This window comes from Arachis stenosperma, chromosome 9, assembly GCF_014773155.1.
Source record: "Arachis stenosperma cultivar V10309 chromosome 9, arast.V10309.gnm1.PFL2, whole genome shotgun sequence".
In the NCBI taxonomy this organism is placed as follows: domain Eukaryota; kingdom Viridiplantae; phylum Streptophyta; class Magnoliopsida; order Fabales; family Fabaceae; genus Arachis; species Arachis stenosperma.
Genome location: NC_080385.1, coordinates 10,615,990 through 10,640,171, shown reverse-complemented (window position 1 = coordinate 10,640,171; position 24,182 = coordinate 10,615,990). Strand labels below are relative to the sequence as shown.

General features: G+C 31.0%; 3 protein-coding genes across 4 annotated transcripts; 2 read left to right on the top strand and 1 right to left on the bottom strand.

The window, feature by feature from the left end:
• Positions 1 to 11,411: 11,411 nt before the first annotated feature.
• LOC130949039 (guanylate kinase 3, chloroplastic-like) lies at positions 11,412 to 11,764 on the bottom strand. Its single transcript, XM_057877874.1, has 2 exons — positions 11,729 to 11,764; positions 11,412 to 11,687 (listed from the first exon to the last, which is right to left on the bottom strand). The coding sequence occupies exons 1-2, from the start codon at positions 11,762 to 11,764 to the stop codon at positions 11,412 to 11,414; spliced, it is 312 nt and encodes a 103-aa protein (XP_057733857.1).
• Positions 11,765 to 15,795: 4,031 nt separating this feature from the next.
• LOC130951457 (MYB-like transcription factor EOBI) lies at positions 15,796 to 17,836 on the top strand. 2 transcript variants are annotated; one of them, XM_057880105.1, is made up of 3 exons: positions 15,796 to 16,049; positions 16,120 to 16,249; positions 17,157 to 17,836. In XM_057880105.1, exons 1-3 carry the CDS (start codon positions 15,869 to 15,871, stop codon positions 17,737 to 17,739), a joined length of 894 nt encoding a protein of 297 aa, XP_057736088.1. In that variant the 5' UTR covers positions 15,796 to 15,868; the 3' UTR covers positions 17,740 to 17,836. The 2 variants fall into 2 exon arrangements, with proteins under 2 accessions (XP_057736088.1, XP_057736089.1); XM_057880106.1 differs by having other exon boundaries at positions 15,868 to 16,013.
• Positions 17,837 to 21,772: 3,936 nt separating this feature from the next.
• LOC130947347 (40S ribosomal protein S7-like) lies at positions 21,773 to 24,128 on the top strand. Its single transcript, XM_057876025.1, has 6 exons — positions 21,773 to 21,861; positions 22,619 to 22,701; positions 22,796 to 22,869; positions 22,954 to 23,077; positions 23,499 to 23,681; positions 23,789 to 24,128. Exons 2-6 carry the CDS (start codon positions 22,627 to 22,629, stop codon positions 23,906 to 23,908), a joined length of 576 nt encoding a protein of 191 aa, XP_057732008.1. The 5' UTR covers positions 21,773 to 21,861; positions 22,619 to 22,626; the 3' UTR covers positions 23,909 to 24,128.
• Positions 24,129 to 24,182: the final 54 nt, after the last annotated feature.

The following is a 24,182-nucleotide window of genomic DNA, read 5'->3' as shown; positions in this document are numbered from 1 at the left end:
TGCTTTATACATTATGTAGTAGTCACCGGTAATCACGCTTTCATGTTTTAAAGCATATCATCATCATAATAATCATCTTTGTGCCGACTTGTCTATCATTGTCATCGCAAATCACAATCTTGATTCATTCTCGTCTAATCAGAATTTGTCTCAATCTTATTGTATGGCATCTATACACATAATCCATATATTTTTCTTTTTTAGAAAACAAATAAAACACAAATAGTAAAACGAAGTATCACAATTACTCACTCTTTAAAGCACTTATTTAACTAATTTATTCACTATTATTATGGGTGTTCATGGATTAGGTCCTACCGAGTTTAATTAAATCCAAATTCAATTCAAAAAGATATTAAATTTATTTTGATTCGATCGGACAAATATTCAAAATAGATCGAGTTAAACTGAATCGATTCAATATAAAATTAGTATATATAAATTTATAAAATTTATATACTAGATTAATAAAGTTTTGTTTTTAAAAATTAATAAATTTAACAAATATTATATTATATTTATATCAAAATAAATTATTTAAAAAAACAAAACTATATAATATAACAATATTAATTAAAATATAAAAATATAATATAACATTATTAATTTCATTTAAAAATAATTTTTGTTTATAAAAACGATTTTGGGCCGGACCTAATAACGTGAAGTATAGCTTAAATTCGGCTAAAAAATAACACTAAATAAAAATAATAAATTCAAACTCAAAAAAATGTGTCTTGAATCTGGAACGAATTGTAAATTATGTTAAATCTTGAACACCTTAACTACTATTATATTTATTTAATGAGGCATATATGAAAGAGAGACCATCAAAGCCGACGTTACAAAATCAAAATATCAGAAATAATTCTATTTAAATCTTGTATATTTTCATACTTGAATTGGGTTGGTATCAATAACGATACAAGTATATATACCCTTTTTTCTAGCATAAGTATATGCCTAACAAAAGAGCATCAAATTTTAACACTTTAGAAAATTGATTTCTTAAGATAAAACCAACCGAGTTCCTGAAGAAATTGTCATCCACGTTAAGCTTAATAACCGAGTCTATTTTATGTCAAAGTAACTAATTTGTTGTCTATAATAGATATTTCTGTACAAGAACAAAATCATGCTAAAATTAGAGAATCATCTACTTTATATATATAAAAAAAAGTTTTGGAAATTCAAGTTGTTTTCACTTTATTTTGGAAATAATGACATTTATTGCACTATACTTGTCAAATTTCTATTTAATTTTCAATAAATTGAAAAGAATAAAGTGTTTTTTTTCTTGGCCGTTAATAAATTTTTTTTCTTTCCGGACGGGACTGTTAATAAATTAATTAAGGAAGTCCTATATCCAAAATGGATGGGCTGGGCTGGGGTTGCATTTGTGTACACTGAAGAATAAACTCAATGTGGAAACCAAAAAAAAAAGAAACAGAAAAAGAATAAACTCAATGTGGGTGCAAACATAAGCACCAAAAAAGACTGGGTTTGGGAAGCACAATACGCAAAGTGCGTATTCCCCTACAAACCAATGTACACAAGCTTCTCCAATTTGCAAACATTTTCAGAGACAACTACAGTTTCAGACGTTCCTTTTCTTCTACTCTTTAATACTTCTTCAGTTCTATCCTTCCTTGCTTCCTCCTGTATAGACTTCGTCTTCATTTGCCAAATTTGTTGTTTCTTCAAGTTTTAACAAGTAAGTTATTTAAATATTATTAATATAATTAGTAGATTAACTGTGTGTTTTTTTTATTTGAAATAGAGATAACGTGATAATAATATATATAGTTGTTATTTAAATTAAATAGTATTTATTTATTAGTAGTTGAAAAAAATACATAAATAAAAATTATACTTTTATTATATATTTAGATGAATGATGATGATGTTAAATAGTAATTAGTACTAATTAAATATATTTTAAATTTAAATATAATATTTTAGTTAGGCTATTTAAATCAGAAAATAAAATATAATTGTGAATTTAATTTATATGTTAAAAGTTTAAATTTAAATAAATATTTAAATATGTTTCAGTTTTAATTTTATATTGATATTTGAATTTAAATATATTTTGAATTGATGTATATAAGTAAATTTGACGTTATTATATTTTAGCTTTGTTTATAAAATTAAATTTAAATTTAAACATATGTAAATATATATTTATAATTTAAATTTAAATATATTTTAAATTTAAATATGTATTTAAATCTGACTTTAAGTTTACGTTGGTTTTGATTATAAATTTAAATTTGAATTTGAATATATTTGAAATTTAAATCTATATTTAAATCTACTTTAAAATCTGATTTTAAATATATTTTGATTTTAATTAAATATTTAAATTTAAATTTGAATTAAATTTAAAAATATGAAAATATATATTTATAATTTAAAATTATATATTTTTTGAAATAAAACACAGTCCAGAAAATGTCGTTAATTACATTTTGGTTGGTTTCCGGTATTTATTTAAAATTGAGTAAATATATATTAATAATTTGAATTTAAATATAAATTAAATATATTTCGAATTTAACTATATATCTAACTTTGAATTTGAATACATTTATAGTCATAAGATATATTTAAAATTGAAAATATTTTTAATTGTTAATTTAATATGTATTTAAATATATATTTAAGTTTGATTTAAAATATTTTTTAATTTAAATATATTTTAAATATGTTAAACATATTTGATATTTTTTATAAATATCTAAATATAATAAATTTAAATAAGAGTTAATTTTTTAAATTCAAATTTAATTTAAATATGAATTTTTTCAGACTAATAAAGTTTATATAATATATTTTTTTCAGGAAAAAAATAAATGCAGAATATGGTTCGTGACATTACGCATCCTGAAGATCATATTGTTGAATATCTGGATCATCCACCATATGTAATTATTTTTTATTTTTGTTCATTTATTATTATTGTTGTTATTATTATTGTTCTTATTATTGTTGTTGTTTTTGTTTTTGATACTCATTATATTTCTTATTTTGTTTCGGAATTCAAGAGATTTGGGATCAAGATATCTCCACCAAGATGTGTATGATCCCCGAGTTGAAATCGAGTTACGGGATAGTGGATTTTATCACATATCTCAGATACTAAGAAAACTTACTTTGCACAATGCACTTATCAATGCCTTGATTGAAAGATGGCGCCTGGAAACTCACACATTCCACATTCCATACGGTGAATGCACGATTACCTTGGAAGATGTTGCAATGATTTTTGGACTCCCGACGGATGGTTTACCGGTGTCAGGATTCACAGATAGCAGCAGTAGTAGCCTCGAAAATGAATTCATGATACAATTTGCGACAGTACCTACTGCAGCTGATCACAAAGGAAGCGGTGTCAAACTTGCATGGCTCCGCACCCTAAAGTGACGCATGCAGTTAGATACTGCCTTGGGCAGGCAAATGTACGTAAAGATTCATATATTATTGTTGTTCAGCACAAATTTATTTTGTGACAAGTCCGGAATGACAATCCACTGGAAGTTCTTTCCTCTATTCCATAATTTTGCTTAGATTAGGGAATTTAGTTGGAATTCAGCTTGCCTGGCACATTTGTATAGGACATTATGTCGGGTATCACGTTATAATTGTAAAGATGCGGATGGTCCATTGGCGCTGCTTTGTGTATGGGCTTGGGAACGGTTACTGTTCCTAGCACCTGTGCAATCGCAACCAAGCTCTCCGCTTGCGTGCAGGTAAAGTTACTAATGTTAATATAACATGTTACTATGAATTATTTAGTATGCATTGTTCAAATATATGATTTAAATATATGGGTTTAGTATAATATAGTTTCATTTTATTTTAGCTGGATTGCTTGGAGCTCGCAATTTCATGGCTATAAAAAGTGGACCATCTCGCATATTAGGCAGTTAATAGATGATATTCCTGCAGATCGGGTAAGTTTTTTTTATTACATTTGTTAGTTTTATTATTATTGTGCATTGTTTTGTAGTTATGTTTATACGTTTGTTTTGTTATGCGTTTGCAGTTTGTGTGGAACCCGTACAGCCATGAACGTATGGGAAACATTGTAGTTCCTAATGAAATCTTGCAACATCGCTTAATGTGGAGTGCAACTGTGTCACTGATATCATTTGAGTGCATTGAATGGCATGCATCAGATAGGGTCAAAAGACAATTTGGTTTACAGCAGGAAGTTCCTAGTCAACCGATGATGCTTGCAGAAGCTCACAACATGGTCCTGCTTACTTGAATTGATATATTCAGGAAATTCTGGTGCATTCATAGCGTCTACATCCAAGGCGTGCATGAAAGAAGGCTCTCTAGATGGATATTGGCTCGCCAGTGCATTTGCCACATCTGCTATGTTAGACTCAACTATTATATCATCTTCACCCACTTCTTCAGTTGGACCAATAATATGGTAAGTGCCCTCAAATTCCTCTTCGCTTTCACTGTTATAAACTGTCCAGTCGATGTTAGCCTCCGGTAAATCAACCTCAACTAATTCTTCAAACTCAACATACAATTCGAGAATAGACACTTGTGCCCGTGTTTGTTGGTAGATCGAAAACATTCCTTGCATTCTTCCTTCGTCAATCACATGCATCATTTGAAACTGAACGAAACCACCGAACACTAAAACAGGCTGTCTATAAAAAATATTAACGACTCTCTTTAATACTTGATTATCACCACATTGACAAAGTATACTCTTAAATTCCTCGTATGTTATTGCAAAAGGAATAACAATATTACGTGGATTCTCACAAACAAAACTCACACCCTCAGATGTTTGGGGAAAGATTTGACCATTATAATACATTTTCAAACTAATACCTCTCTCCATTTTTATACTCTTATATTCTTAAAAAAATAAAACACTCTCACACTCAATCAACCTAATACCGTTCCTCCTTTTATAGTACTTCAATTATAATTTTTTATTTACGAAAATACAATACGCAATTTGCGGATTAACAATACGTAATTTGTGTTTTTGCAATTTGCAGTCTGTGGATTGACAATACGCAGTCTTTGTATTGACAATACGCAGACTGTGTATTGTCCCTTTAATATTAAATAACACAATACGCAGACTGTGTATTGTCCCTTAAATATTATAAAAATACAATCCGCCCTTTGCGTATTGTCTTCATGGCTGTGTCAGGCAGAATCTGCTCCTGACAATTTGCAGAGTGCGAATTGTCCCGCCGCCACAGTTTTGCAAAACACCTTCACTTCCAATATTGTGGCATTACACCAGGTTTTTTACAATAACTAAAAAAATGAACCGAAATTTGTAGATCGGAAATGGTTAAATTCATCTTATAAAAAAAAAGATGACAAGTTGACAACTTTAGGTTTTTACTCATATCTGCAAGGACCTACCTTACTCCAACTTGATTGGGTGCATATTTTTCGTAAAGATTTTTAGATAGAACGTAATATGTACCTATTTCTACCCATTCCAATAGTATAAATAGTTATTTCTAACTATAAAATATTCCAACAATGACAAAATTGATTAGAAAAAATAAAAAATTAATATTGTATCTACGAAAGATTAATTTTGTTCGAGAAAAATGACTAATTATTAAATTTTTATTAACTCAGTTAAAAAATTAATTTTGTTAACTCAGTGGAAGATTGAGTCTTTTACGTTCGTCAATATTTAGAAACGTTCGAGATATCCGTGGAGTAGAGAATTCAGGTGTTATCATTTCATTTGGTAGGGACGACATATGCATTGTATCGATGGGGTATTAACAACAGCATCATCTATAATTGGGACACATTTCTGGAAGCGCCAGCAGGAAGCACCAACAGTCAGATTTAGAAAGAATCTCTTTTATAGTCCTTTCACCACCATTAAAAAATTGAAGCAGAGTGGATCGGTAGAAAAGTACCAAAACCAATTTGAAGAGTTAACTAACATAGTCAATGGGCAGAATGAAGAGTGGATCATCTCCCTCTTTGTTGTTAGACTCCAAGACTAGCTCAAATGTGAATTGCTCCTAGTCCAACCTGCATCTTATGTCCAGGTTGTTTCCATGGCTAAACTCCATGAGCAGAAGAAGGCAGCAATGCTAGGCTTATCTAGGAATGATAGCAATAAGGCCCAACCTAAAACCCACCTCGGTTTGTGTCCGAATAGAACCTTGAACCCAATCATCCTTAGCCCCAAGAGTTCTCACCCAGTGACTACCCCTGCCACAAGCTCCAGAGCATCTGCTAACACACCCTCTTCTTTTTCAACACCAAAAATAAACCTACTGGCATTTAAGAAACTAACCAGCACTGATATTTGAGCACAAAGGGAGAAGGGCTTGTGTTATTATTGTGATGAACATTACAGTTAAGGACATCGCTGCAAGGTTTCTTATCAGCTCCTCGTAGGTGAAGAGAAACTCTAAAAGCTCTTACATGGCACCGCCGGAACACCTGAAGAGGAGAATGACTCTGATTTGGAGGATGCAGGACACAACGAGGGGGAACAACCTCCATGAATCAGTCTCAATGCCCTTGCCAGGGAGTTCCACCCCGAGACTCTGCGCGTGAAAGGGACACACACCAATCAACCCTTGCTGATTTTGATTGATGGTAGCAGCATCCACAACTTTATCAAATAGTCAATTGCCAGGAAGCTCAATTTTCCCTCACCCTGACTCCAACACTTCAGGTAATAATGGGCAATGGTGATTCCATTAATTGTGCAACTAAATGCCAAGATTTTTCTTTATTGGTACAAGGGTATAACTTCTCTGTGGACACTTATGTACTGGATCTGAAAGACGCAAATGTGGTTCTAGGAGTACATTGGATGATGCGGCCGGGTATTATCTAGGGGTGAAAACAGGCCAGGCCAAGTCAGGCTTTGCTCTTAACAGGCCTGTCATATCATGTAGTCAATTGGCTTGAGCCTGGTTAGTAGCCTGCTATAGGCTTTTTTTAAAGTACTAAACCTGGCCTGTTATTCAAACTGGCCTGACTCGAAGTCTGTTAAAATGTCTGATAATTTTTTTTACAAAAATAAAAATATTATTTAAAAAAATTATTTTTTAATAAACATATTTATATGTAATATGTCATATTTAATATTTATAAAAAATTTAAATTTTAAAGTATTTAACATATACAAAACTATTTATAATTAAATATAATAAATTTAACATATCTCATAATTTTGTTAATAATAAAAAAATTATTTATATATGTAATTATGTATTAACAGGCCAGGCAGGCCTGACAGGCCAATAAGGCTAATTAGTGAGTTTGGATCTAACCTATTAACATAATAAGATTTTTATAAGAGGCTGAGCCTGTGTCTATTTTATAACAGGTTAGGCCAGGCTACAGGCCCCTGGCAGGCCGCCTGGCCTTTTTCCACCCCTAGTATTATCCATATTAATTATATCGACTTGTTCATGAATTTCAAGGTACTAGGGAGATGTGTCACATTCAAAGGCGAACGCTTATTATGAAAGGCAAAATTGAATTTCAGAGAATTGAAGAAACTCTATAGCAGTCATAATATTGCCTCTTTATTTCAATTGGAGGTCAGGGGTTCATCACTAGCATCAATTCCAACAGTGATTAATGAAGATGTTCAAAGAATTCTAGAGAAATTTTTTGAGGTGTTTGAAGAACCCACACAACTCCCATCACAATGAACTATTGATCATCAAATCCATCTTGTCCAGGTGCAACTCCGGTGAGCATTAGACCTTACAAATATCCACATTTTCAGAAGGAAGAAATGGAGCAGTTAGTGATTGAGATGTTACAAACCGGTGTAATCTGTGATAGTCAAAGTACTTTTTTCAAGCTTGGTTTTGCTTGTGAAGAAGAAGGATGGGGTTGGCATTTCTACGTTGACTACAGAGCTCTGAATGCAATCACTGTGAAAGATAAATTTCTAATTTCAACCATAGAAGAGACACTTGATGAGTTATATGGGGCAGAATTCTTTTCCAAGATTGATCTGAAGAGCGGCTATCATCAGATTAGAATGTAGGAAGAGGACATATACAAGATGGCATTCAAGACTCATATGAGCCACTACGAATTTGTGGTCATGTCGTTTGGCCTCACTAATACGCCCTCTACGTTCCAAGCAACCATGAACCGAGTCTTCCAACCCTACTTGAGACGGTGTATTGCTGTTTTCTTTATGATATACTGGTGTATAGTCAGACCCATGAAGAGCACATAAGGCATTTGGCTCAAACTTTACAAGTTTTACAGGAGAACCATTTCTTTGCCAAATAGTCAAAATGTGCATTCTTACAACAACATGTTGAGTATTTGGGACATGTAATTGCTGGGGAAGGAGTGAAGGTAGATCTTACAAAGATTGATGCAGTCTTAGCTTGGCCTGTTTCCACCACAGTGAAACAATTAAGGGGCTTCCTCGAATTGACTGGATATTATAGAAAATTCGTTGCCAATTATGCTCAACTTGTCTTCCCTTTGAATGGGTTATTATAGAATGTCTTCCAATGGACCATATCCGCTGACCAGGCTTTCACCATTTAAAGCAACTGATAATTAACACCTCTGTTTTGGCACTCCCTAACTTCTCCCGAATTTTCGTGGTAGAAATTGATGCTTCTAGCGCTGGTATTGGTGCGGTTCTATCTTAAGGTGGTCATTTCATTGCCTACTTTAACAAGAAATTAGGGGTGCGTTTAACACAAGTATTTGCTTATGTGCGGAAACTTTATAACGTAACTCAAGTAGTCACAAATTGGCGGCACTATTTGCTAGATAAGAGGTTCCTAATCAAGACCGATCATCAATGGTTAAGGGATCCCATGACTCAAGTCATCCTCACCCTTGAACAACAGCACTATCTCTCAAAGTTATTGGGGTATGACTTTGAGATTGAGTATTGTCCTGGCAAGTTCAACAAGGTAGCCGATACCCTATCCCACCAAGAGGAAGAATTCAACTGTCTACGATTCCAAGCATTCACAACAGCGCAATCTCAACTCGTTTTTGAATTATTGAGAGCCAATAGTGAGATGAAAGAGATGTTACAACTTCAAGAATGCTTGAGGAATGGCGACTTGCCTTCCGATTATGTGTTTAAGGATGGTTTAGTGCTGTATAAAGGGCAAATTTAGGCGCCAAATTTTACTGATTTGTGTACTACTCTCTTAACCTAGTTTCATTCTGCCCTAACAGCGGATCATGTCGGCATTTTGAAAACGTACAAGGGGCTGAGTGAACTATTCTTTTGGCCTGGAATGTGCCAAGATGTTGTCCGCTTCATCGATCGTTGTGTCAAATGTCAATGTACAAAGTATATTGCTACCAAACCACAAGGTCTCCTTCAACCCCTTCTTATTCTGGCAAAACCATGAGATGACATCAGTTCGGATTTCATCACTATGCTTCCAAACTCTAATGGCTTTACTACTATACTTGTTGTCGCGGATAGATTCAGCAAGATTGCCTGGGTTGCTCCATTGAAGACAGGTTTCTCAACCAAACTTGTTGCTTAGAGGTTCATTAATTCAGTGATAAGATATTATAGATTCCTTGCCACTATTGTCTCCGATAAAGACCCTCTCTTGTTAAGTCGCTTCTAGCGGGAATTGTTCATAAATTGTGGTACTAAGCTGCTCTATAGTACAATGTATCATCTGCATACTGATGGTGAGACTGAGGTTGGTAAACCGAATGCTGGAACAATACCTGCGTGTGTTCACCCATGCCCACCCTGAAAAATGGTCTGTTTATCTCAATTGGGATGAGTTTCGTTGTTAGTTTATCTCAATTGGGTTGAGTTTTGTTACAACAACTTGTTCCACACTATAATTGAGATGTCTCCACATGAAGCACTATATGGGTTTCCAACCTGAACCATTCCAAGGTATGTGCATCACTCATCTTCAGTTAAGGATGTAGATGACTTGCTGCAAGTGGGAGAGTCTCTTGATATGGAACTGAAGTTTTGCCTCCAACAGGCACAAAATCAAATAAAACGCCTAGCTGATAGTCATCGTCGAGAGAAATTGTTAAATGCTGGTGACTGGGTTCTGTTGAAGCTGCAACCATACATGCAATGCTCAGTGGTAGCTCAGGGTAACTTAAATCTTGCTAAGCGGTTTTATGGGCTGTTTAAGGTGCTGCAACGAGTAGCAGTTGTCACGTACAAGCTAGAACTTCCAATCAGCAGTGCTATACACCCAATTTTTCATGTCTTGCTGTTGAAGGAATTTAAAGGGGACCTGGCTATGGTTGGGACTACCGCTGACCTTCCCCTCTCTCTACCTTTTGAACCACTTCCAGCTACAATCATTAATAGTAAGCATAGGCTACTCGATGATGGTTTTCAAACTGTCCAAGTGTTAGTTGAGTGGCAAGGTGCACCAAGAGAAAAAGCAACTTGGGTCAGTTGGTTTGAGTTGGTGAAGATTTATCCTGCTGAGGACCTTGAGGACAAGATCATTATCCTAGGGGGAGTAATTGATGCGAAAAATAATAGTAATGTCAATAATGAGGCCCAAAAAAACAAGCGGATGGGCCTAATGAAGCCATTATGCAGAATAACTCAAGTAACAAAAGGGTAAGGAAACCACCTATATGGATGAAAGACTATGAAAAGTAAATAGGAGTGCGTCATAGAGAATTATTAGCCTGTGTTGAGGTCAGAGTTAGTTACAACAGATTGGAATATGTGTTGTGATATAAAAAGGGAATTAGAGTGTAAGAAAAGAATAGATAGGGTAAATGTCCTATCCGGCCCCTGATCTTTTTCTCGAGGCACAAAGCGCACTTCAACCAGGCTCTCATCCATCTAAAAAATTGTACAAATTGACCCCTGTTTCCAGTTGATAAATGGTGGCTCATCTGACGTGTCTGGTGAGATCTGATGTGTCATGTCACAGTGGCAGGTATCAATACCAATTTGTTAAAGAGATTAAAAACTCCATCGCCAAAAAAAAACTCTCCTCTTCTTCCCCCTTTTCTTCCTCTTCTTCTTCTCCTTTCTCTTCGGCCACCATCATCTCCATCACTAACATCATCAAACTTCACCTTCATGATCATTACTGCAGCACCACCATCGTCGAACCAACCTCTCTTTTCTTCTTCCTCTTCCTTTCTTCTTTCTCCTCTTCTTTTTTTCTTCTTCCATCATGCCATCTCTAGAACCACCATCAATCAATCATACATACACCTTTACAACCTGTGCAAACAACTCATTGAGCTCACTATAGAAAATCCAATCCCTAACATAGCGAAATCACAATAGATGAAACTCTACAAATTTTTATGGTGCATTCTGGAATTCACATAACATAGTAATCACAATATTAGTAACACAAAACACATGCAAGAAAGCAAGCATTGCATATTTCCTTAGTAAAAAGTAATAATACCTATATGATAGCACTCCTCTGTATAACCCTAGCTTTCTTAGCATTAATAATAGACTCTATAAGCTTCACCACATTCTCAAGCTTCTCGTGCGCATTCACCACACAATAATCAAAATTCTTCACGTATTTCACCTCCTTCTTTGCTGTCGCTATCCTCACAAGTAGCAAGTCCACTGTATCCGTCTTTTGATCTATCAGCCTCTCCACCATCGCTGCCTCACTTTCTGCCACCAGAAAAATAAGCACTGCCGATTTTTTCAACACCTTTCTCAGCATCTACACGCCATGTATATCAACCCTAATAACAATATCATAACCTTTGCCATGAACTCTATGATCTGCAACTTCGGCATGCCCTTATAGTCACCATACACCAGAGGAGAAATCGAGCAAGACAACCAGCAGCAGTGAAAACAGAAGGGGACGCAGGCGGCGAACAAAGCAGTTGTGGGTAGAGGGGGAGTTGGAAAACAGAGAAGGGGGAAGAAAGGGAGAAGAGGAAGGTAGCCGCAGCACGAGCCAAGGATAGTTAGGGTTTTAAGTTTTGTTGAGGGGGTTTTTAGTCCCTTTAACAAATTGATATTGATACCTGGCACCTCACTGGACATATCATATGGGCCACTATTTATCAACCAGGAACAGGAGTCGATTTGTACAATTTTATAGATAAATGGGGGCCTGGTTAAGGTTTCAGGATGATTAAAATGCGCTTTGTCCTTTGGAAAAAAGGTCAGGGACCGGATAGGGTATTTATCCGGATAGGTATTATGTTGCTATTTGATAATGCAGACCTCCCTTGAGCTCAGGGTGGTATTGGTATACTATTTAATTGATTCTTGTCTTATATATCAATCAAGTACTTCATTTACATACACTTATATTACTTTGTCATATTGCTACTGTGATTGTTGTGCATTGCTATTAATGTTTGTAAAACCTTGACTCTATATCCTTGCTCTTTAGATCATACCAGTATGCCTCCTTGTATGCTTGATATTCCAGTCCTTTGAACAATGTTATCAAATTACCAAAATTTACAAAATCCAAGTCTATCGATGGGAACCTCTCAACTTTACCCTGTAGGTAAACTAACTCACCAGTAAGGATCCTTATGAAGTAGTCCCCGTAATGAAAAACAGGAACCACAAAAATATCATCTATCTGCAATATTGTTCAGCACAAAATACTCAGATAGGGACCACTTTATCAAACTTGTCTACCATGATCAGCACTAAACATTAGCAAATCAGAGAAATACCTAAGCCCTAAAACCCAGATAACCCATCTTCCAGGTCCCTCACTAACTACATTGTACAGAAACCCCAACCTACAACATGCATAGCAAATAACGTTCGAAAGCACAAACCCAATGACTTTCGCAATAAATGTACTTACCAGTATAGATGACACCATTAACTCCACCAGCGTAGTTTCACTAGTGCAACCTTAACAGAAAACGAAGAACTGGAGAAGATCAAAGGTTGTTTTTTTTTTTTTTTTTGAGAAAAAAGATCATACATATGTGTGTTAGGACATCAAGTAATTATGTGAGATTCATATGGGCTTGTTTGAAATTATGTTTAAACGCAAGGACTACAGTCAACATTATCAAACGTTGTCGTTTTAAGTCACAAGGATCTATTTGTCCAAGACTTTTTTTTTCCCAACGGACACACAAACTTTCCTCAACAATCCCATCTCGCCACATAAATAGATACAACACCAATTAAGCGACACATCACCTGTCTCCGTTATGTCTGGAGGAGTATTTTGTACGGAAGGATCGATCCATCATGCGTTTTGAATAGTAAGAAACGTTTTTGTATTTTTAGATCTTTAAGAATGAATTTATCCACGAAATAAAAGCTCAGGAACTAATTTTTCCTTTTTCCAATTTTTTATTTTCATTTCTCCTGTGTTTAGTTTCTGACACTAATAATTATACTATACTTACTTCATAGCCATAAAAGTTATAGACTGTCTTCTATATGTGATTCTCGATCGCGTATCTAACAAAAGTAAATTTATGAGGAATATACACTTGTTTTTTTTATATAGAAATACATCAATAACTTGTTCCTCTATTAATTTTTTTATAGCAATTATAAATTTACCAATTGTAGAATATTATCCACAAACATTGTAAAAAATCTTTGGTTTAATTAATTTTTTGAAATTTTCTCTTATCTTTATATTTTGGATACATTCTGTATTTTTTTTTGTCTGTTTTCTAGAAAAAGGTTCTCTCGTTTAAAACTAATTTTAATGGATTTTGAATTTCTATTCTTATTATGTACTTATTTTGTCTGCTCTCACTATTTTTCTCTTTTTTTTTTCTTCCATCACTCTCCATATGATTAAAAGAAAGAGAAAATTCCATTCCCTTCTCTTAAGAGATGCTAAAATGACACTCTTCTCTCTTTTATTTGTAAAATATATATTTTTCTCCTTTATAACTTTTAGGAAACCTCCTCTTTAATTTATTTTAAATTTTTTGTGTTAACTAATATTAACTTTATCCATTTTTCAAAAATAAATTATTTTTTACAAAAATATCCTTTAATAAAAATTTTATTTTTGTCATTAAATTTTGCTTACTAAATACTCTTTAATAAATTATTTTTTATTGATTAAGTTGTATTTTACCAAAATAGTTTTTTAAAAAATTCAATAATTAAATTATTTTTTTTAAGATATCCTTCAATAATTTTTTAATTAATAAATTATAATTTTACCAAAATTTTTGTTAACAATTATTTTTATGTTTTACTATTAATTTTTCGATATCAATATATATTATTTTAATATTAAATAAGAAAATTTAGGTAAGATTATTTTTCGATATCAATTTATATTAATTCTTATACATATTAACAGTAGTAAAATTTTTTTTATTTAATGTTAAAATAATATATATTGATATCGAAAAATTAATAGTAAAATATAAAAATAATTATTGACAAAAATTTTCGTAAAATAAAAATTTAATAATTAAAAAATTATTGAAGGATATCTTAGAAAAAATAATTTAATTATTAAATTTTTTTAAAATATTTTAGTGAAAATATCATTTAATTAATAAAAATACAAATTATTAAAGAATATTTTGATAACAAAACTTATTGACAAAAAATAAAATTTTTGTTAAAGAATATTTTTGTAAAAAATAATTTTTTTTTAAATGGATAAAATTAACATTAATTAACACAAAAAATTTAATAGATTAAAGAAAAAATTTCTTAAAAATTATAAGAAAAAGAAAGAGAATGTCATTTTAGCATCATCTCTCAAAAAAAAAAGAAGAGTAAAATTTCCTATAAAAAAAAAAAAAGATACCCCTTCTATAATTAATTAGTTCATTACAATTTAACCCCACCAACCCTATTTGAAAGATTCATGTCTCGTACATTTAAGAAGTGATTGCAAGCTAGAGCGAGGGGGAGACTTTTCTTGATTATTGAGTGGCCAATATAAATTGCAAATTCAATTAATTGAGTTGTCATTTGACAATGGACAGATTCAACTTTAGTGAAGGTTCAAGCATCACGTTTATTTTATAATTAACATTTGTTCCATTTTTATAACTCTTCTAGTAGCTAGCTAGTGGGTAAGATGCTGAGCAATGAATCTATGCATCAGGAAGCTGTCTCATATACAAGGAATTTCTAAAAGCAGTAGTATATTGTTTTCTTTTACCTTTAATAAAATTAAAGTACTAAAGTTCATGTTATATATATATATTCACTTTGACCAGATTCCCATCAAAATGCTGAAACACTATAATAGGAGATTAAAACCTTGTATATAATTAGAGTTGTGTTATTTTCACGCACCTTAAACAAATTCTAATGTCATTTTAATTAATTTATTTTTTATTAAATATTGATGAAATGTGAAATTTACATTACATTAAACTAAATTTGCTGTTTCCAACTCAATCTGACAAGACAAATGTTACATATTTTGCATTGGCAGTATAAAAGATGAGGATGCTTTTGAAAAATTCAATATAAATATCCATTGAATTTAGTTCAAGAGTATTTTTAAAAGAATTAATTAAAAGAGTAGATGAAAAAAAAATTTATTTTTTCAATGAAATAAAAAATTTATCTTCTATTTTTCATAAAACTTTCTTGTTTATGATATCCTTAACTATAGTATCTTTATCTCTTAAGACCCTTATTATTAGCAAAAAGTTATAATATTAATATACATGACATTTAAATTAAAAATTTATTGGCGTTATTATAATAAAAAAACACACGTCATACATTACATACTAAGATGTTAAAATCAGCATACACAACAGTATAAAACTATAAATATTAATCTTAATCTTGCAGAGGCCAATTTGCTTTATAATTCTGTCTAGGTTCTTTCTATATTCCTCTAAAAGTCTCTTATTCATATATTATATATGCATGTTAGTGTTCTAAGCTTTATTTAAGTCACAAACCATGTCTTTTTCTTCAAAGAGCAATAATAAAAACATTATTAGCTGCTCTAATGAAGATGATAATAATAATAAGGATAATGAACTTAGAAGAGGACCTTGGACCCATGAAGAGGATGATCTTCTCAAAATGTGCATTGCCATTCATGGTGAAGGAAGATGGAATTTTCTGGCCAAATCTTCAGGTAATATTATTAGATTAATCAAATAATTAACTCTAATTAATATTAGTTTCATTGTTTTCTTTCTAAGCAGGGTTAAAAAGAACAGGGAAGAGTTGCAGATTAAGGTGGCTTAATTATCTAAAGCCAGATGTGAAAAGAGGAAATTTAACCCCACAAGAAAAGCTTTTGATTTTTGAACTCCACTCAAAGTGGGGCAACAGGTGCATTTACCATTGTTTAAAGAACCTTCTGTTTTCTTTTCTTTTCCTCCAAAACCAAAACTCACTTATATGCCACTACTAATAATATGCTACTTAATTTCACGGCATTTTTTTTACTAAAAATAGGAAGATTCAAACTCGTGACCTCTAAGTAAATATAAAAAAACTGTTTGAATTATAGTTCATTGGCAACTTAATTTTACGGCTTGATAAACAACAATAACAAAATTTTATCCCACTGTATAAGAACATAGGATTGACTATATAAATTAGATGATATTATTAAGTTTTATTATATATCATATTTATAGTAAAATTATTTATACGTAGATTTCTTTCGTTGTATTTGGATATAATTTAATTTATACTAAAGAGATATTGAATCATTAATGTAACAAATTTTAACACTTTTTATTTTAAGATAGAAGTAAAAATAGTAAAATATAAGTTTTAAAGACAATAAAATGATTTATCAGGATACGAATATTATTGCATCTAATCTTATGTGAAAAGTCTTTTTGTCAAAAAAATAAAAATAAAAATAAAGACATACATTTTGTCATTATGAAAAGCCCCTAACAATAAATTTCTTTATTTCACATAATAAAAGACAAACAAAAGATGTTATATAAAAGGAAATCAGTTATTAAATTATTTATTATGTATTTATATATAAATATATATTATTTAATTTATTTGTATTTTGTAATATGTATTTTATGTTTTAATATATTATGTGTTATTATTTTGAATATATATTTTATATTTCAGTTTGTATCATATACAAATAACTAATTTAATAGTTGATTTTACACGTGATGTATTTGTAATAAATCTTATCCAAAATTTAAAATTGACACTTGGTTGTAGTTGGACACTTAAACTTTGCTCATTATTTGTTAATTAGGTGGTCAAAAATTGCACAACAATTGCCCGGAAGGACAGATAATGAAATCAAGAACTTCTGGAGAACAAGAATCCAAAAACAAGTGAAGTATTTCAAGATTGACGCATTATGGAGGACAAGATTTGTTGATGAATCAAAAGAATCATACCAAGAGCAAAACCAAAACCAAGCATTAATTATTCCAACAATGTCTCTTGATTGTGTCACTCAAATGCAGCAATATCCATCACTTATTGAAGAAGCAACACCAACACCAGCAAAAACTCAAATAATTCCATGTGAGAGACCTTCTTGTATGATGAATGGTGCAAGTTCAAATTGTGTGGATTACTCAGATTATGAAAACAACAACAACAATAATGGATCATCATGCATGTCCTTCACAGAGTCAACAAATATGGCAAACATGGTTCAGTTTGAGGCTTTAGATAACATCACTAATGCGTATGGCATGGATGCACTCAACATCGATATGGAATGCCAAGTGTCACAAGGCAATTGGCTAGACAAGGATTTTGTATGTACCATGTGGAACATGAACATGGATGAATTGTCACACTTTAGCAGTATACAAAATCAGTAATTAATTAAAGTTAAGGTTTGCTTTATTTTTTTGTTGTTGTTAAGAGTGTTAGGTGAATATAAATAATCAATTATCTTACATAAATACATATTTATATTTGAAGGTTATGGATAGTTTAAAAAGAGAAGATTGAATCTATGGTCTTTTTTAAATTTATATACTTTAACTTTAAACTGAATTTAATTTAGTATTGTTATTGAGTCTCTAATGTTAATTATGTAAAAGACAATTTTATTTTATTTCTTAACGATTGATCAGTAGTAGAGCAAACAAAAGATTTTTGAGTATACTGAGTTGTTATGATGTCTGCTGGATTAATTGTGCAGAAGACAATTTCATTTTGTCTCATATCAAAATAAATCAGAATTAGAAGAACATAGAGGAAAAAATGACTTAGCCATACATCCTGGTTCAACCATTATGTATAATGTGACCTATATCTAGTCTTCACTACAACTGTGGTAGAATTTCTACTATCTTTCACAAAGATTATAATCACTAATTTTTTTAAGATTCTACCCAATTCTATCTGAAACAAATCAAACTTCCACCCAAGCTTGATTTGGATAGGTTCACTGCCTATACTTTTAACCACTAAGTGCTCACGTAAGGAAATCCCCTCGTGATCATGAATATAAAATAAAAGTACAAATAAAAGAGTTTACATAATTTTCTGACTTTTCTTTAAGATTACTCACTTTGTCTTTTCTCTCAATCGTTTTTTCTAATACCTCACATAATACTTTTTTTCATTGATAAAAAATAAAGAAAGATAAAACTAAAGCACAGAAAATTCAATGTAAAATCATGAAGAAAAAGAAGGATAAACTTGAAAGCTATGAAGACCCAAACAATGTTCTTACTCTTCTTGCTTTAATTTCTGGCTATTTACCTTTTTTAAAGAAGAGTAAAACTTCCGAAACTTGAGTTTGGTTGAACACATTTGACTTGTTCTTCTTTCCCAAATATCATAATAATAACGCAGAGAAAAGATGGGACAATAGCAATAATTAGAGTTGACATGCATTTTTGCCTAGCTGCTTCTCTTTTTTCTTTTGGTTTTAAAGATCAAAACCATTCATCCATTCTTTGGCTCTAAATTTACTTTTGACATTTGATTTGTAGTAGAAAAAGACAACCTTTATTAGTTTATTTTCCTCCTCTTACTTGAATGGTACATGCAAAAGGAAGTCAGCTTCAATAAATTAGAATGGAAGCACAAAAATATAATTTTTTTTATTTGGTTTTTGAATTAAAAAAATTGATTTTGCTTCTTAGCTCCAAATTTTGACTTTTTTCCCTCTCTTTTCTTTTCAATGTCAAGATTTATGGTTTACTTTTTCTTAAATGTTTGAACCCTATTGAACACTCATTTTTTACTTGTTAAATTTCTCTTTTTTCCTTAACTTAGGATTAATCACATGGGTTGCAATCAGAGGAGAGCATAAAGTATATAGTTACAAACTAGAGAAGAAAATATTTTTTTTTTTTGTTTGAAATCAGCAACAATTATCATGGGCCACATGAGAATGAAATATGTGTTATTGGATCTTATTTATTGTAATTTTATTTAATTTTGGCATGCACAAAATCACACTTGTCACACATATTTTTGGATGATCCAAAATTATAATATTTAGTCACCATTAAATTATTATTTTTATTTTTTTAAACTTAACAATATTTATAAAAAAAATTTAATTATATTATTTTTAAAAATTGTAATTATTCTAATGTTTGATTATTTTATTTAAAAATATATAAAGAAAAATATACCAATATAGATAAATATATGATGATTAATTTTTTTTATGTCAATAAAGATTTTCTACGATCTTATTGTACACAATTGCATTTGTCTACTAATTAATTGTTCTGTGTTTTCTGCTTCGGGGATCAGTGCATTTTTGTAACCTAATGTTAAGTTGAGAAAGAAAAAAAAAAGTTGAGAAGAGCCAATATTCATGAGTCTATTTATCGTATCGGAAAATTGAGTGTAAACTGTGTAAAACACAAAAACCACAATACCAACAAATATTTTCTTGTAAAAAAAAAAAAAAAGTTCATACATATTTTATTGAAGCTTCACAGTAACCACTTGATATATGTAATATATGTAATATATAAATATAATAAGTGTTAGTGTTGTTAACTGTGAGGAATGTTAAAATTAGTCACACATTAAAAAAAATAAGGAAGAGTTAGATTTTGAGTTGGATGGTCTCTCCGATTGTCGAGAGCTCCCAATAATGAGAGAGTGCAATCAACGTGGATCAATGATAGATATGTGGGAACAAGGATAAATTGTGGCACTTTAGGAGTATACAGTAAAGATTTTTTTAAAGATAACCACCAATATAATTAGAGAAAATATTCAGTTTAGTTTTTGAAATTATACTCAAGTTTTAATTTATTGTCTCAATTTAGTTCTTAAATTTTTAATTAATTCTGTGATAAAAATTACCGCAAGGATTAACATGATTAAAATTTAAAAAGTTTAAGGATTAAATTGAGACAATTAAAACTTTAAGGACTGAATTGAGATTCGAGTGTATCTTTAGAGATCAAACTGAGTATTTTTTCTAGTAACTTGTATACAAATTCATAAATTTGAGAGGCCAACCAATGTGAATCAATGATAGAATTCAGTATCTAATGCTTGCTTAGGCTCTATTTAATTAATAAAAAAAATATATTTTTTTAATGTATTTGACAAATTTCTAATAGTAAAAATAAAAATATTAAAAAAATAATTTTTTTTTAAAAAACTATAATTTACATATTTTTTTAAGAAAAAGATATTTTTTACATAATAAATAAAAAAATATTTTTATCTTATTTTATTTAAATATAATTAATAAATAATTTTTTTTACATGAGATATTCAAACATAAAATTATTTTTACTTTTATAAAAAATTTTTTAAAAAAATATCATTTAAAAAAAATATTTTTTTAGAATAGCGCTTAAGCAAACCTTGAATTAGGAGTGTTTATTAAGTAACACCATTTTAAAAATTTTCAATATATTTGGTTAATATAATGTTTGGAATTCCAAAATATAATTTCTAGGGGTTTCTTTTGTTGAGAAAATAAAATATCTTTTTTTTCTCATCAATATTTTATTGAATTACATCATGTCATTTAACATGATATATTGATGAAAATATGATCATACAGTAAGTAGATTTTTTTTTGTGACTGAACATAACACAAAGAAAAAATATCTAAGAGAAAGAGTAGCACTTTTTTCTAATAATAATATCTAAATTATTAGGAGACAGTAACCATTTTAGATACACCTTTAGCTCAATTTTCTTCTACGCTTGATTGCAGTTTTCTTATTTTTATTTTTTATTTTTTTATTTTAATTTTAATTTGTTCCTAAAATTATGAAATAATAAATATCTTTAGCAGCAAGAATGAAAAACTGATGTTTTTAAATTTGAACATAATAAAAAGTTCTGACAAAAAATACATCATCTTTTTTTTTTTTCTCTAACTAAATGCAAGATCTTTACTTTTAATAAATTGGATGGCTTTATAATATTTAAAATACTTTTTTTTATTTTTAAAAAATTATTGTACTATTATTTACTTTTTATTTATAATATTTAAATAAAGACTAAAATTATAACTGGATAATAAGTCTTTCAAACCCCTTCTCTTCATCTATTTTAAATTTACGGACAAGTGATGTTTAAATTTTAAACCCTCGGTCTTTTCATTATTTTTCTGTTCTCTCCTCCAAAATCTTCTCTTTTCATTATTTTATATAATTATTAAAAATAATTAATTTTTAAATTTATTATTTAAAAAATATTCTTTTTTTGGAGATTGATTTAAAATATTTTATAAATCCATGCATAATAAGTTAATAACAGTGTAAAATTGGACTAGGCTAATCATACAAAGTGAAAGTGATTATTCAAATTTAGGCTAAGCATACTTTCCTCACTAAATCTGAGCCGTCAGTTCATCTCTATAAAATCCAATCTCAATCCTTGGTTTACCTTTATAAGTTAAAGCTAAATTCTTCAAACTAGGGTTTACAATCTGAGCTGCGTGAATACTCTTACTCTTTGGAGCGGATCTATCAGGAGGAGCTTCTACCCTCGAAGAGGCGAGTCTTTACCTTGATACCTTATTAACCTCTGATGCAATCTGTGGTTCTCTTAGCTTTGATTTGTGCAAACTGTGATAAAAGTTGTGTCTTTTAGGATTTATCTGTAATAAATAAAAGTATGCCCTTTTGTGTGAATGTTGTAATGGGAACTTAATCGATGGTTCTATTCTGTTAAATTGGGTTTGGCTTGGGGATTCAAGTTTCACTCTTTGAATGATTCGTAACTATGCAGTGTGTTTTACCATTGTAACTGAGAATCAAATTTTTGCCATTTATATAAATCTCAATTCTTCTTTGTTTTTATGTTTCATAATCCATTAACTTTAACGAAATGTCGGTAATGCCGTCGCTCTGCGATGGATTTTATAGTTTTATACTGGCGATGTAATTTGAGATAATCTTTCTTTTTGGGAGGGGGAATGGAACATGTGATTTTTATTCTTTGAATGAGATTTGAAGACATGCAGAATATGTGTTGGATTAGGGAATTATTCCTCTTTTATTGTGCTGTGTTCTGTGTGTTATGCCGGTGAACATGGTAGGAGATGTAATCGACATAGATATGGAAGGTGTGATTAATGTGTTAGTTCTATGTTTTATTTATTTATTTTTTTTTTGTGGTATGTATGTTGGGCAATTTTTTGTGTGGCGGTCTTGTTATGCCTTGCTTGTTGGGAGATGTTTACATTGAAAACAGAATTAACAACCTATAAGCTACAGCTTCACAAAGTTCCTATTTTGTATGTTTATGCAGTTGCAAAGATGTACACTTTCAGGAAGAAGATCCACAAAGATAAGGATGTTGAGCCAACTGAATTCGAAGAGTCTATTGGACAGGTTTCATTTCGCTTACAAATATGCTGTCGGTGCTGCTGCTTATCAGTTTTAGTTTCTCAAGTATTAATCTTTTGTTCAACTTCTATTGTTGTAGGCTTTGTTTGATCTTGAAAATACCAATACGGAGCTGAAAAGCGAACTGAAAGATTTATACATAAATTCAGCTGTGTAAGTATGTGAATTATTTGTAGTTTTTCTGTGAGGTAGATTTATGTTTTAGTCTTGATGTGTATCCCTGGTTTTAATATGCAGTCAAGTTGATGTGTCTGGGGGTCGAAAGGCTGTTGTTATCCACGTTCCCTTCAGATTAAGGAAAGGTTTCCGGAAGATTCATGTTAGACTTGTTAGAGAGCTTGAGAAGAAGTTCAGTGGCAAGGTACGCACTACACAGTCAACACCTTTGTTTTGGAAGATGTATGATATTTGTTACCACTGTTCCTTGATGAAATTGTCCATTCCTTTACCTTCTCCTGTGCTCCACTCAATATTAATGATTTGGAATTTTGTTGAATTTTCTGTTTGTTGCAATCTATTTATTCATTATTTTAGCATGGAACAGTTCTAGATTTCTGGTCATCTAATGTTAAGAAGCTGTATTTATGCTTAACCAAATTGCAGCTAGAATATCATCAGTTGTCAAAATTTGTCTTGCTAGTTTTTTTAATGATACATTAAGTTTACTTTTTTCTCTAGTATTCATAATACCACTAGTTCTATTTGTGATATAGCCCCTTATCTATTAACCTTTTTTAGGTGGGGTTATAATTATTTGTTCTGGAATGTTCTTAAATTTTTAGGATGTAGTGTTGATTGCCACCCGTAGGATAGTGAGGCCGCCAAAGAAAGGATCTGCAGTTCAGCGCCCTCGCAACCGTACCCTCACTGCTGTGCATGAGGCAATGCTTGAGGATATTGTATTGCCTGCTGAGATTGTTGGGAAGCGTGTTAGGTATCGTGTTGATGGGTCGACAATCATGAAGGTAAGTTTGTGTTAGGGAATCAGACGGTTAATACTTGTGAATGAATGTAATCTTTTGAGAAAAAGAACGAATCTATATTTTCATGGAATTGTCTATTTTGGTGATAGGTTTTCTTGGATCCCAAGGAACGAAACAACACTGAGTACAAGTTGGAGACTTTTGCTGCAGTATACAGGAAACTTTCAGGCAAAGATGTGGTGTTTGATTACCCTGCACAAGAGGCCTAGATTCTCCCTTTGTTAGATTCTCCCTTTGTTGGTAGTTTTGAATTTCGTCATCAATTTTACATGGTGGATACTGGTTAAAATTTTGTTCAAGTGCCTTTCATGCTGGGCTTCCGTTAGTATTGTTGAGAAAGATACTATTACCAGTTTCTCGTCAATGTTGGATTTGAATACTTTTTTTCTATTATAAATTTAAAAACAATTCTTCAATTTATAATTTTAATTAGTTGTCTTGGAATGAAAGCAAACTTGTAACTGTAAGTAGGTTTTATCTGCT

Bases quoted from the DNA above. Each gene is read 5' to 3' on its own strand.
- LOC130947347 (XM_057876025.1), top strand. From the start codon at position 22,627: ATGTACACTTTCAGGAAGAAGATCCACAAAGATAAGGATGTTGAGCCA. The intron at 23,078-23,498 runs GTACGCACTACA...TTAAATTTTTAG, and splicing joins AGAAGAAGTTCAGTGGCAAG to GATGTAGTGTTGATTGCCAC. The intron at 23,682-23,788 runs GTAAGTTTGTGT...TTTTGGTGATAG, and splicing joins ATGGGTCGACAATCATGAAG to GTTTTCTTGGATCCCAAGGA.
- LOC130949039 (XM_057877874.1), bottom strand. From the start codon at position 11,764: ATGCCGAAGTTGCAGATCATAGAGTTCATGGCAAAG. The intron at 11,688-11,728 runs GTTATGATATTG...CATGGCGTGTAG, and splicing joins TCATAGAGTTCATGGCAAAG to ATGCTGAGAAAGGTGTTGAA.
- LOC130951457 (XM_057880105.1), top strand. From the start codon at position 15,869: ATGTCTTTTTCTTCAAAGAGCAATAATAAAAACATTATTAGCTGCTCT. The intron at 16,050-16,119 runs GTAATATTATTA...CTTTCTAAGCAG, and splicing joins TTTTCTGGCCAAATCTTCAG to GGTTAAAAAGAACAGGGAAG. The intron at 16,250-17,156 runs GTGCATTTACCA...TTTGTTAATTAG, and splicing joins CACTCAAAGTGGGGCAACAG to GTGGTCAAAAATTGCACAAC.